At 32.6% G+C, this 14623-nt stretch overlaps 2 protein-coding genes across 2 annotated transcripts; both read left to right on the top strand.

The window, feature by feature from the left end:
* The first annotated feature begins 300 nt into the window (after nucleotides 1–300).
* LOC121980215 (LOB domain-containing protein 25-like) lies at nucleotides 301–942 on the top strand. The gene has a single exon (XM_042532173.1). It carries the CDS (start codon nucleotides 301–303, stop codon nucleotides 940–942), a length of 642 nt encoding a protein of 213 aa, XP_042388107.1.
* Nucleotides 943–4048: 3106 nt separating this feature from the next.
* LOC121983404 (protein LATERAL ORGAN BOUNDARIES-like) lies at nucleotides 4049–4722 on the top strand. Its single transcript, XM_042536338.1, has 2 exons — nucleotides 4049–4572; nucleotides 4662–4722. Exons 1-2 carry the CDS (start codon nucleotides 4092–4094, stop codon nucleotides 4667–4669), a joined length of 489 nt encoding a protein of 162 aa, XP_042392272.1. The 5' UTR covers nucleotides 4049–4091; the 3' UTR covers nucleotides 4670–4722.
* Nucleotides 4723–14623: the final 9901 nt, after the last annotated feature.

The raw sequence follows: 14623 nt of genomic DNA, 5'->3' as shown, positions 1-14623 counted from the left end.
CATGCATGGGTTGGTGGGATGATGATGCGCATAACAAATTCGTTTTGAGAATTTAACGGTAGTTTGGATATTAATAAAATACTTTTAAAAATAAAAAACGAAGAAAGTGGCGGAAAACACGGGATTGGCTGATCTAATTAATTAAGCGTGATATAATAATAATAATTAAATCAACAGATTGAGAAACCCTTGGCCTTGGGTATATAAATCAACGCATCCACTTTCTTCCGCCATTCTCCGTCTCCACTCACTTTGCCGCCCTTCCATCTTTCGGCGCCAGAAGAAGCGATATCGAAGAAGATGGATTCAAGGGTTTACGAGGCCGCCTATCGCCCCCCTTCTCCACCTATTCCTCTTCCTCTTCATCCGCCGCTGCCGCTCCCCGTTTCAACGCCACCTCCGCCTTTGTCGTCGTTGCCTTCCTTCCCAACGACAACCACCGATGTCTCTGTCTCTGTCGTGGATGATCATTCGCCGTATTCCTCCTCCTACGAATCTGTGTCGTCCAAAGCCTGCGCCGCTTGTAGATTCCGTCGCCAGAAGTGCAACGGCGACTGCCTTCTCGCCCCGTTTTTCCCTGCCGCAGACGAAAGTAGATTCCAAAAGGCTCACCGTCTGTTCGGCGTCAGCAAGATGAAGAAGATCCTGGAGCCCCTCCTCCCCCGTCAACGCGCCGTCGCCATGGCGACCATGATTTACGAGTCAGAGGTCCACGCCGCCAGTCGGGACACAGGATGTCTCGACATCATCCTCCAGTTGCACAGTCAGATCGAGCGAAGAGCCGCTCATCTCGACCACCTCCGACGGCATCTTTCGCCCGCTTTGGGCACCGTCATCGCCGGAAACGGCGAAATAATCATTCCACCTATTACTACCGGCAATCTCAAGCGCCGTTGCCAGGATCTTCCGGAGAATGATCAGAAGAAGCAGAGGATTGGCTGATTTTACCATTTGATTATTATTTTGTTCGTTATGTACTCTGTGACTGTGTATACATTCGTTTGATCTTTACGGTGATTAATTGATTGATTGATTTATTCTTGTTATTTGTAATTGTTTATGGAGATTGATTCCTTCTTTATTCACTAATAGCATGCAGTTTGAGAAAAGCCAATTAGCAATTAGTCTTCTATTGCCTGCGTTAGTTAAAATCTGAATTGAAGTGTAGGAAATACTTTGGTTTCGTTCTACACTCAGTTCGGTTCTATAGAAGATGTGGCTGATGTCTGTATCTTGGACTGGGATGCTTAATGCGTTTATGGAATTTGGTTTAGTTGAATCTGCTGTTCAGGTTTTTGATCAAATGCCTGAGAGGAATTGTGTGACTTATAATACTCTTTTAGCTGGTTTTTGTCATAATAGAGAAGGTTCTCGAGGTCTAGAAAATTTTCAGTTGATGTTGCTAAATGGGTTGGAGATTTCAGATTTTACGCTGACTAGTGCTATGAACGCTTGTACCTTGGTCACTGATATGAAGAAGAGTGAGCAGATTCATGCTTTCTTGATTAAATCTGGCTGCAAATTGAGTGCTTGGATTGAAGCTGCTTTACTTGATATGTGTTCTGAATGTGGTAGGATTCATGATGCTCGGGAGATGTTTACGAGTTTGGTCCATGAATGGTGACAGTAAGAGCAGGGGGCATGAAGCTGCTTGTGAACATCACTGTACATGTGGAAATTAAGGGTGCGTTTGGTACGTGCATTTTTTATTTTCATTTTCTGAAAAATACGTATTTTCTAGAAAATAGAAAATAATTTTTTGTCATTCTCTGTTTTTCTAGAAAACCCTGTCTATTTTTTTAGAAAACAGGCACGAAAAACGCAAACCAAACACTATTTTTCATAAAACACGTGTTTTTCAGAAAATGAAAATGAAAAACGTGCGTACCAAACACACCCTAAGTTTTCTTGATCGTGCATAAGTAAGTGTCCTTTTTATTTCACTGCTCCCCTTGATCCAAGTATTTGTATTGCAGCTAGAGAAAAGCCAATAAGTGGATATTATTATGGCAAAGAAGCATTATTATGTCCCATATTTAGTACTTGAAACAATTTGTATGCGCTTGATCATACAGTGCACTCACCTACCAAATGGCGTTTTACTTTTTTTTTATTTTTTTATTTTTTTTATTTTTATTTTTTGCTAATTTAACTGAAATTCATTCATATAATTCTGTATGCATTATATATTTGGCTCAGGTATAATGCACGGTTTCAAGATTATTGGATTGACCACATCTGATAAAATCTCTGATTCCCCTACTGGCCAAGATTATCTGTTTTTCTTCATTGCATGGAAGAAGAGTTCTCTATTGGTCATCAACGTATTAGTGTGGTCATATAATTTCAAAATGATATGCCTTTGTCATTGCTTGTGCAACCATTTAATCTTCTACACTCTATTGTGAACAATATTAAATTGTTGGAGTGGAATTGGCTTATACATTTCTGATTGATTCATATGTTTTTATTTTTTTTATTTTTATAATCGTATGTAATTTTTTGAATAGATTAATTTTGGAGATGATTGGACCAATTATATATAAGTTTTTTACTAGTCATCAAGTAAATTTGAATACACAAATAGCTTGGATAAATTTGGGAAGCACGGATGAGTCACACCATGAGTGTTTCGAGCTGTCACACATTTATATGTGCTACATGTGAATCAAACCCTCATTGCCTGAAAACACATCCATCTGTTTATCATCGCATCTAAGTCCTATGGAAATTAAATTCCTATTTTTTTAAGTTGGTACGAGGTACTCAACTCACGTTGATTGACCCGGTTAATTCTCAGCTTGGATTGTAATTGATTCATAGAGGCAAAAAGTAATTAGCTCCCCTAGTACCTTCGCTAGCCTATCTCTAAACTAACACGGAAGAGGTAAATCACAAGTGACTACTAACCTTGGATAGTTGAATATCATATAAGAAAAAATAGACACCCGATTATTAGTCAGGATTTAATTTTCAGACCTCATGACGATAATACTATCCTTGTGAGTCAACTATCTATTTCAAGAGGACTGGATGTAATTGATTCATGCACGTAGATATACTATTTCAAAGTCTGTTGAAACTTAAATTCAAAGGTTACATATGAGACCTTTAGAAATAATGTTTTACGTTCCATCATCAATTTTGAGTTGAAATGGTCGATCAACATATTTTTGTCAAATCTAAATTCTAAGATTTAGCCGAGCCGGTAACTATGACAATGTGGCAGATTTGTAATCATAAATTATAAGCAGCGGCGGATTTAGGGGGGAGCGGGGGTGTGCTTCAGCACCCCCTTGCTCCCGGAAAATTCCACCAGTATGATGCAGTCCGAGGGGCAGCGAGAAGGAAGACAAACTCTAGCTCCCTTCTTTGAGCACCCTTTTCTTTTTTTGTCTGGATCCGTCACTGATTATAAGATTTGAAATGAACCCTTGAATACTTTCAATTGTTAGTTGTGTAAAATTGATTTATCAAATATTTTAAATAAAACCATCTAGGCGTTAATTTAAACTAAAAAATAACTCTTTAGAGTCTCAAAAATATATGAACCATATCTCATTAAAATAATAAAATTTCACCTTCAATTATTTTTTAAAAAAAGAAAGACTAAAAATTAATTTAATTAAATAGCGTTGCAAAAGGTTATATAATGATCTAAAATAGCTCAGTTTTTAAAAAATTATGCAGTCTCAGTCATGTAAATTTAATTACACTTTTATCTATGTAAAGTACCACAGTTTAATGTTTATTTTTAAAAAAGTTAGTTATTTTTTTTAAAAAAATTATATGGTTCTCGCGTTTATAAAATATATATCTCGTTCTTATTCATATAATATACTAAAATTTTACCAAAAAAATTATAAATTATTAGTTTTGTGTTTTCGAATTTACCTGGTGGTTTCTGTGCCGCCGCCATATTCCTCCTCCTACGCCGACGACGAATCCGCGTCCAAAACGATGACTACCGAAGTCCTAGTTTTTGTGCCGCCGCCATATTCCTCCTCCTACGCCGGCGACGAATTCGTGTCCAAAACGATGACTACTGAAGTCCCGGTTTCTGTGCCGCCGCCATACTCCTCCTCCTATATATGCCGGCGGCGAATCCGCGTCCAAAGCCTGTGCAGCTTGCAGATTTCGTTGCCAGAAGTGCAAGGGCGACTGCCTTCTCGCCCCGTTCGTTTTTCCCTGCGGCAGACGAAAGTAGATTCCAAAAGGCTCACCGTCTGTTCGGTGTCAGCAAGATGAAGAAGATCCTGGAGCCCCTCCTCCCCCATCAATGCGTCGTCGCCATGGCGACCATGATTTATGAGTCAGAGGTCCATGCTGCCAGTCCGGACACAGGATGTCTCGACATCATCCTCCAGTTGCACAGTCAGATCGAGCGAAGAGCCGCTCATCTCGATCACCTTCGACGCCATCTTTCGCTCCTCCCTTCTCCTACGCCCGCTTTGGGCACTGTCATCACCGGAGACGGTGAAATAATCATTCCTCATCCTACTACCGGCAATCTCAAGCATCGTTGCCAAGATGTTCTGGAGAATGATCAGAAGAAGCAGAGGAGACGACGAGGTAATTGTTGGAATCCCAAGGTGTTTTGATGTCATCAAACAAGTTAAGTTAGGTCATGCTTAATTTAACGCTTGTGTCTAAGTGTGCAGGAGCTTAGAAGCACAGGAAATCGAGAAGAAGACGCGGCTAACGAGAAGGACGACACGGGAAGAGAGCCGACGGGCTCGGTGCGTCCGAGGGACGAGGTGCCGCGGAAGAGTACACCAGTGGACGAGAAGAACGTACACGACGTTTGAGGGATGAGAAATCGGAGAGGAAGGCTGCTCGAGGAGAAAGCCGGAAGTTGAGTTCGGATGAGTCTTATTCCCGATGGCCAAGATCACTCAAGCTAGCGGAGCGGAGTGGAAGACTTGGACTGAGGCGAGCTGAACCGGAGTAGAGGTCCCGGATGGAAAAAGTCAACCGGAGTTGACTTTAGGGGTCCGGACGCCCGGAACAGTTCGGGGCGCCCGAAACCCTTCCGAGCGCCCGGATCACATTTTTATCCAGATCGCGGTCAAACCGCGATCCATGCAAAAGGGATAAAATTTTATTCTCTCAAGGTGCTTGGAATCTTTCCAGGCGCCCCAAACGGTGCTATAAATATAGCACTGTGATTTTCACAGTTAAATCAATTCACTTGTAATCCAATTCTCTGTGCTATACTTTTCTGTGTGTGATGTTAACGCTGTAAGAGACTACTCCGTCCAAAGAAGATCTTCAGATAATGCGTCATATTCTCCTTGGATTAGCAATATTCTGATTGCAAACCAAGTAATTCCTTTGTGTCTACTTTCTTTTAATTAGTCTCTTTGTCTTTTATTTACAAATGTTCTTTATTTAATTATAAGCCGAGAAAAGGTTGATTTATTTTTTCAGGATAATTTATCCTTCCCCTTTTACTGGCCTCCAAAGAAATCAACAATAATTAATTATCACGTCGGAGAAGAACATCCTAGCTAATGACATGACTGACAGACCGTAGATTGGTTGATTTGTTCTTATGATTTGTGATTGTTGTAGACATTCATTCGATGTTTACGGAGATTAACTCGTTCTTTGTTCAATAACAGTAGCATGCAATTTGAGAAAAGCCAATTAGCTTAGTCTTCGGATTGTATAATTTTAAGAATTTGCTATATATTTGCAATGGTTTGTAAAAATATATTGCTAATTGTGTTTGTTAAAATCTGAATTATAGATTTGGAAATAAAATCTAAGTATTGTAATGGGTTTTAAAATTTTGAAAATATTACCATAGATTTAGATTTTCTATAAAAAGAAAAAAAACTAATGGATATATTAGTCGATATATAGATTGTTTTTTCTTGCCATTTTTCGATCTCCTGTGATGAGCGGAGAGATTCACTTCGCTCCCCTAACAAAACCGGTAGTCAAATAGCAAATCTACTACCGTTTACGGTTTGATATATGATAGCCTTCTCCCATATATACCGCGAAGTTGCTCTTACTCAGGTGCCCTCCTCCTCCTTCTCAACTAAAACCATCACCATCACCATCATCATTATACCAACAGCTTTCGCCTTCGCTCCATTTCCAAGTTCTAATAAGAAATTGCAATATGATCTAACAAATGACATGACCCATTTGACAAATGTAATCATTATCTTGTATAATTAGTGTAGATTCAAGGAAAGCAATCAAATAAAGCTAAGTGAGGAAGACTCTAATCAGTGGATAACTTAAAAAATCACAGAGGGGATATCCAAGCTTCCTAGTAATTATTATGACTCAGTGCTCATCACAATATATATCACGTTCTCACCATGCCCTAATTTTCTTTTTAAAATAAATAAAAGATAAAAAAATAATTTAAAACGAGACAAGTTATGGATACGCATGCATGTTCTTGTGATTTAAGCTAAAGACACTGCATGATTGCACTTGTCCTGATCTTGTGGAGACAGGCAGCAGGAGCTACGTGTCAGGCGCGAGACTCATCAACGCAAAGTTTACATAGATCCATTATTTAATATCAGATTCAGGCGCGTGGTACAAATGGTCTGTGCACTTTTCATTTGTATTTATTTGAAACGGTGATTCCATGTTTGGCCTATTCATGGTTGCAATTGGGAAGTTCCCTCGGGCGATGCGATGATTAAGATATGAAATGTTATCATATGAGGTTTTGGATTGAAACTCAGCGTGATCGAGTATAACTTTCCTCATATCTTGGCCATTTGTACTAATGGCTAATAACCACCCGTGATTTACTTCCTCCGTGTTGACTTAGGGACGGATTGGCGGGAATACTGGGAGTGAGCGAATTGTTTTTGCGACATGGTTGCAATTGGGAAATAAAAAAACAACTAAGGACATCACATTTTATCTTAAATTTTAGATAAGATAATTAAATATTTTTTATATGTTACTCTATCCTTTTTTCTAAATTTAATATTTATGAATAATATTTTTTAAATTTTTTTAAAAGAATAATTCTATTTTGTAAACATAGAGGAAAAATAAAAAAACGTATAATAATATCATATAGTGCAAAGTGGATATCTAAATTTATTAAAGTAATTTTTTTATCTAAATTTATGAATTTTGAATAAGGAAACTGGTATGATACATAAAGAAACTCGTATGGATGCTCTAAGCATATAATGATTTTTTTTTTTATCAGTCATTTTTGTTCTACCATTGAGCTTATATCCTTAATAATAATTAGGTTAATAAGGCTGATTATTTAGTCATATGACAAACACAAAAAAAAAATTCAAATATATATATATATATATATATATATATATATATATATATATATATATATATATATATATATTGCATATTTTACATTGGTGGTTAGTCGATCTTGTTTAAGACCATTGACTGACGAGCCACTGATGAGTTGAATCTGATGTTGATGAAGTCACTGTGAATTGGATATGATATTTACTCGAATCGAGCGTTAAAGTTGAATTTTTGTTTCGAATTAAATCTTATTTTAGCTTTTTCAATTTAAAAGTAGGCTTTTTGAATTGTAAAAATTGAAATTTTTAAACTTTCAAATTATTATTTATTCAAAGGATTTTTAAGTGTTTTAACATTGAATAATTTGATTTTAGAGGTTCGATGTATTAGACTTGTCAAGTATGATATTAAAAATTTAATATATGATTTTGAAAGCAAAATACAAAGTTTAGAAATTTTAGAGGATTATAAAAATTATTTTTTAAATTCTAATTTATCATCTTAAAATTAAGTTGAGCATTTTATAACAAGTACTCTTCTAGGCCCTATTTTATAATAAGTATTTGTTTTAAAGTATTGTTTAAATATAAACATCTATTCTTTTCACTAGAACTTTTAAAATTTAGGATCGGCCTTGTTTGAATCAATCGGTCTAATAAGAAATTTAATTATATATCACTATGTCATTGGGTTTAAATTTTAAACCGTTTCAAATTGTATTTTTAGTGTATAGTTTAGTTTTATCTTTTATTATTAGTATTCTAGTTTGAATAAATTTGATATCTTAATTTTTTTATTGATTGGTTTGGTTATCCATTTAATTGAAAAAAAAGAAAAAATTATTTATTCTGAATTTTAGAATCTAAAGATTTTTAGTGTAAAAAATTTCAAAAAAAATAAAGAATTTTTTTTTATAATGATGCTATCACTAATATTGGAAGATATAATTTATATAATTAAGTCTAATAAATAAATAAATGAACTAACTACACTTCGCATCCGAATGTGGCCTAAATAATTAATCTGGGGTTTAGCTCAGAAAAGGATATAATCTTCAATGACTCCTGAGAGAATTAGGGAATTCCATTTAATCTCCAATGTAAGAGTTAATAATCTTTTGTCCTCTTCTCTATAGATATATATTTTTTCACATATATAACACGTTTAGTTACTATTTGTGCTTTTAGATTTTTATTTATTTATTTATTTATTTTTTTTGTGAATGTAGACAAGAGAATTTTAATCAGAGCAGGCTTCACGAAAAGAAAAAGGAAGACACACGAACTAGGTACTTAATTAGTCTTACTTTTCATGTGTTTACTAGTATGATCTTTGAATAATCACAAATAAACAGACAAGGAAAACTAGTGAAAAAAATAACTTCAATAAAATCTATTGAGTAGTGAAAAATGAATATCTAAATTTATTAAAGTAATTCTTTTATCTTAAATTATGAATTTTGAATAAGTAAACTGGTATGAATGCTCTAAACATATAATAATTTTTTTTTTCTACCATTGAGCTTATATCCTTAATAATAATTAGGTTAATAAGGCTGATTATTTAGTACAAACACAAAAAAAATTTAAAATCATAATTTTTTTGTATATTTTACATTGGTTGTTAGTTGTTCCTGCTTAAGACCACCGACGGACAAGCCATTGATGAGCCGGATCTGATGTTGACAAAATCACTGTGAGTTGGATATGATATTTACTTGAACCGAGCGTCAAGGTCGAATTTTTGTTTCGAATTAAATCTTATTTTAGCTTTTTCAATTTGAAAGTAGGCTTTTTGAATTGTAAAAATTGTTCTTCGGTGATATTTGAAAATTTTGAACTTTCAAATTATTATTTATTCAAAGGATTTTTAAGTGTTTTAAAATAGAATAATTTGATTTTGGAGGTTCGATGTATTAGAATTGTCAATATGATATTCAAAAATTTAATATATGATTTTGAAAGCAAAATACAAAGTTTAGAAATTTTAGAGGATTATAAAAATTAATTGTTTAAATTCTAATTTAGCATCTTAAAGTTAAGATGAGTATTTTATAAGTACTCTTCTAGGCCACATTTTATAATAAGTATTTGTTTTAAAGCATTGTTAAAATATAAACATCTATTTTTTTCATTGTAACTTTTAAAATTTAGGGTCGGCCTTGTTTGATCAATCGGCATCGTAAGAAATTTAATTATATATTAATATGTCATTGGCTATGTTTTAAGTTTTAAACCGTTTCAAACTGTATTTCTAGTGTATAGTTTAGTTGTATCTTTTATTATTAGTATTCTAGTTTGAATAAATTTGATATCTTAGTTTTTTTATTGATTGGTTTGGTTATCCGTTTAATTGAAAAAAAAAGAAAAAAATTATTTATTCTGAATTTTAGAATCTAAAGATTTTTAGTGTAAAAATTTTCAAAAGAAAATAAAGAATTTTTTTTGTTAGTAATGATGCTATCACTAATATTGAAAATATAATTTATATAATTAAGTCTAATAAATAAATAAATGAACTAACTACACTTCACTTCCGAATGCCGCCTAAATAATTAACCTGAGGTTTAACTCAAGCAAAGGATATAATCTTCAATGACTCCTAAGAGAATAAGAGAATTCCATTTAATCTCCAATTAGATGTAAAAGTTAATAATCTTTTGTCCTCTCTCTATAGATCTAGGTTTTTTTTCACATATATAACACATTTAGTTAATATAGACAAGAGAATTTAAAACAGAGCAGGCTTGGCAAAAAGGAAAAGGAAGACATACGAACTAGGTACTTAATTAGTCTTACTTTTAATGTGTTTACTAGTATTATCTTTGAATAATCACAAATAGACAGACAAAGAAAATTAGTGAAAAAAATAACTTCAATAAAATTTATTGAGTAGTGAAAATTAGATATCTAAATTTATTAAAATATTTTTTTTATCTTAAATTATGAATTTTGATTATGGAAATTGGTATGAATGCTCTAAACATATAATAAATTTTTTGATTTTTTTTCTACCATTGAGCTTATATTCATAATAATAATTAGGTTAATAAGGCTGATTATTTAGTCTTATAACAAACACACAAAAAAAAAAAAATCCAAAATCATAATTTTTTTTGTATATTTTACATTGATTGTTAGTTGTTCCTGCTTAAGACCACCAACGGACAAGCCACTGATGAGCTGGATCTGATGTTGACGAAGTCACTGTGAGTTGGATATGATATTTACTCGAACCGAGCTTCAAGGTCGAATTTTTGTTTCGAATTAAATCTTGTTTTAGCTTTTTCAATTTGAAAGTAGGCTTTTTGAATTGTAAAATTTGATCTTCAGTGATATTTGAAAATTTTAAATTTTCAAATTATTATTTATTCAAAGGATTTTTAAGTATTTTAAGATTGAATAATTTGATTTTGGAGGTTTGATGTATTAGAATTGTCCAGTATGATATTCAAAAATTTAATATATGATTTTGAAAATAAAATACAAAGTTTAGAAATTTTAGAAGATTATAAAAATTAATTGTTTAAATTCTAATTTAGTATCTTAAAGTTAAGATGAGTATTTTATAAGTACCCCATTTTATAAAAAGTATTTGTTTTAAAGCATTGTTTAAATATAAAGATTAATTATTTTCACTGTAACTTTTAAAATTTAGGGTCGGCCTTGCTTGAACCAATCGGCATAGTAAGAAATTTAATTATATATCAATATGTCGATGGTTTAAATTTTATATCGTTTCAAACTGTATTTCTAAGGTATAATTTAGTTGTATTTTTTATTATTAGTATTCTATTTGAATAAATTTGATATCTTAGTTTTTTTTATTGATTGGTTTGGTTATCCATTTAATTTAAAAAAGAAAAAAATTATTTATTCTGAATTTTAGAATCTAAAGATTTTTAGTGTGAAAAATTCAAAAGAAAATAAAGAATATTTTTTTTGTTAGTAATGATGCTATCATTAATATTGAAAATATAATTTATATAATTAAGTCTAATAAATAAATAAATGAACTAACTACACATCGCTTCTGAATGCGGCCTAAATAATTAACCTGGGGTGTAGCTCATTGAGGTGAAGGATATAATTTTCAATGACTCCTGAGAGAATTAGGGAATTCCATTTATCTCCAATGAAATATAAGAGTTAATAATCTTTTATCCTCTTCTCTATAGATATATGTTTTTTTCACAAGTAGATTCTAGATCTTTCACATATATAACAGATTTAGTTACTGTTTGTGCTTTTAGATTTGTTATGTTCCTTTTTTTGTGAATGTAGACAATAGATTTTAAATAGAGCAGTCTTCATGAAAAGGAAAAGGAAGACACACGAACAAGGTACTTAATTAGTCTTACTTTTCATGTGTTTACTGGTATGATCTTTGAATAATCACAAATATACATATAAGGAAAACTAGTGAAAAAAATGAGTTCAAGAAAATCCGTTTATTTAATACATGCTACGTATCACGTTGACCAATACTGTTTTATGCCATGAACTTGTTGGGAAAGGGGATGAATTCCTAATTGAACCAGTATGGTAGGTCAGCTTACTTTTCCAGAATGAATCCAGAATGAGTTTGTTTGATTCCTAATTACCCAATTTAGTGTTGCCTTCAGGTGGATTTGATTCTGTTACTATAATATATATTGTGGCAAAAAAAGATTCGCTCGTCCCAACGTCTCCGAGTTACTACAATATATATGGTTGATATTTATGTGGTCAAATTACAATAACAGATAAATGAACTTATTCAACAGGACCAAAGTACGATTTAATGTGGAATTCTAATCAAAGGAAATTAGTTAGGACTAAGCCCAGAGATTAGGCTTAAAGACCACGAAGATATTATGATGAGATTGTCTAAACTGGCCGAGTGCTCCTTTCCTTGCTGAATCACTATGGTAATCTACAATGGAAAGAACAAGAGTAGTATGAATGGTGGTTCTATGATCCAAGTGTTTAATCCCTTTCACTGACCATGGGACATTTATAGGGTTTGAAACAATATACAACAGTTACCTGGAGTCGGAGTCGGTTAGTTGGGCTTACTATAGCGATATCAGTCCATGGTGCACCTTTTGTCCTCATATTGAGCCTTGATTTACATACTAAATTAACCTGTATGCATTATTTGATTCGGCTGCCTCTTGTAAATGTGTCGTTCTCACTAATGGTACATCGAGGTATTTTATAATAGGTATTTTCATGTTTCATTAACTTTGTCATAGTTCATCAAATAGTTAGGCACTCGTTAAACTGGATGCTCTTTTTTATAATAAAGACAAATGTAGATAAAACATGAAAGAAATATAAGTTTTTCAATTGTTACAATATGAGCCCCTAAGCTTTTGTATGAAAAATATAAACAATTGTATGACTTAGGCTTGCTTAGCAAATTCACGAGCATCAAGGACCAATATCTTTTTGTTACGAGCTTTATGAGGTGAAAGAAATCGCTTAGCAAGAACTAAGAAAGCCAAGTGACAGCCAATGATGCAGTAGTTACAATTCTTATAGAACACCTTTATCAGATGAAAAATCTATTCACACATTTAATTTATTGGTGGAAAAGTCAAGTTACTTGGCAAAGTAAGAAAAACAAAATCTCATCACTAGATTAAGTGCAAAAGCAAAATATAGAACTGTAACTCGAGGTGTGTTTGAGTTATTATGATGGAATTATTTTCTGCTAGAATTACATATTTATCCACAAAAACTACTTGTTCTCTTTCAAATTAACATCAAAGCTTCTCTTTAGCATCTAGTTCAACATGAAGGATATGGAGCTTGATTACATGAAAAATCCTCTTTGGCACTGCCCGCATCATAAACATTTTAGCACAATATGATCTGCACGTCACTTAAATCAAATATGTAAATCCTTCTTGTTTGAAGGCATTGAATTTGATTATGATTTCAGACTGACGGCTCTGCAATCTACACCCATGCTCTTGGCTTGGAATTGGATCTCGCAGATAAAGGTTTGCTCTCCTTGTCGATGACCTCGTGGTGAAGGTTGCAAACATTGAAGGAGGAGGAGCATTCACCATTTCCGGTGCAGGAGAGATATTTGAAAGTAGACTTTTTGAATTGTAAAAATTGATCTTTGGTGACATTTGAAATTTTTAAACTTTCAAATTATTATTTATTCAAAGGATTTTTAACACTCTGTTTGGAATCTTATGGAATTGAATTTCTATGGTAATTGGAATTCAATTCCATAGTTTGGAATGAATTTTTGGAATGAATTTGATATGGAATTCAATTCCAATTCCATTCAAAACATGAACAGTAAATCAGACCACAAATGGTCCGATTTGGATAGGCAATTTATCATGAATAACTAAAATTATTTAATTATCCTTTTATCTTAAAATCCTTTTTTCCATCTGCCGACTCTCTTATTTTCTCTTGCCTTTCTCCCGTGCGCCATTTCTCCTTGTGCCGAAAATTTCTTGACAATTACAAATATCCAAGCTTCGAAGTGTAGTGAGATGTTCCAGAACGGAAGTTGCCTTGTAAACATTTTAATGACAATTTAGTGAGCGAAGTAAGACCTCGTAGATAACTTGTCAAATCTTTGTGTTTGTTAAGAATTTCAAGTTTTAAGTTTTTTCAATGCTATCTTAACTGTGCGATCCCTTCTTCCTATTCTCTAATACATAACTTGATTATTAAATGGTTAGTTATGAGGATAAAATGGTAAATGTATAAAAATGGAATTCAATTCAAATAGATTCCAAATTAAGGAATTCAATTCAATTCTATTATTTACTAATCAATTCCAAACATAGGAATTTAATTCAATTCTTGTCAGAATTCAATTCCTAATGTAATTCAATTAAATTCCTTCATTAAAGTTGTTTCCAAACAGGGTGTAAGTGTTTTAAAATTGAATAATTTGATTTTGGAGGTTTGATGTATTAGAATTGTCAAGTATGATATTCAAAAATTTAATATATGGTTTTGAAAGCAAAATACAAAGTTTAGAAATTTTAGTGGATTATAAAAATTAATTGTTTAAGTTCTAATTTAGCATCTTAAAGTTAAGATGAGTATTTTATAAGTAGTCTTCTAGACCTCATTTTATAATAAGTATTTGTTTTAAAAGCATTGTTTAAATATAAACATCTATTCTTTTCATTGTAACTTTTAAAATTTAGGGTCGGCCTTGTTTGAACCAATCGGTATAGTAATAAATTTAATTATATATCAATATGTCATTGGCTATGATTTAAGTTTTAAACCGTTTCAAACTGTATTTCTAGTGTATAGTTTAGTTGTATCTTTTATTATTAGTATTCTAGTTTGAATAAATTTGATATCTTAGTTTTTTTATTGATTGGTTT

This window comes from Zingiber officinale, chromosome 5A, assembly GCF_018446385.1.
Source record: "Zingiber officinale cultivar Zhangliang chromosome 5A, Zo_v1.1, whole genome shotgun sequence".
NCBI lineage: Eukaryota > Viridiplantae > Streptophyta > Magnoliopsida > Zingiberales > Zingiberaceae > Zingiber > Zingiber officinale.
Note: the sequence above shows the minus strand (reverse complement) of the source record. Positions and strands in the feature narration are given on the sequence as shown.

Excerpts from the sequence above, each read along its gene's own strand:
- LOC121980215 (XM_042532173.1), top strand. The coding sequence starts at position 301 with ATGGATTCAAGGGTTTACGAGGCCGCCTATCGCCCCCCTTCTCCACCT.
- LOC121983404 (XM_042536338.1), top strand. The coding sequence starts at position 4,092 with ATGCCGGCGGCGAATCCGCGTCCAAAGCCTGTGCAGCTTGCAGATTTC.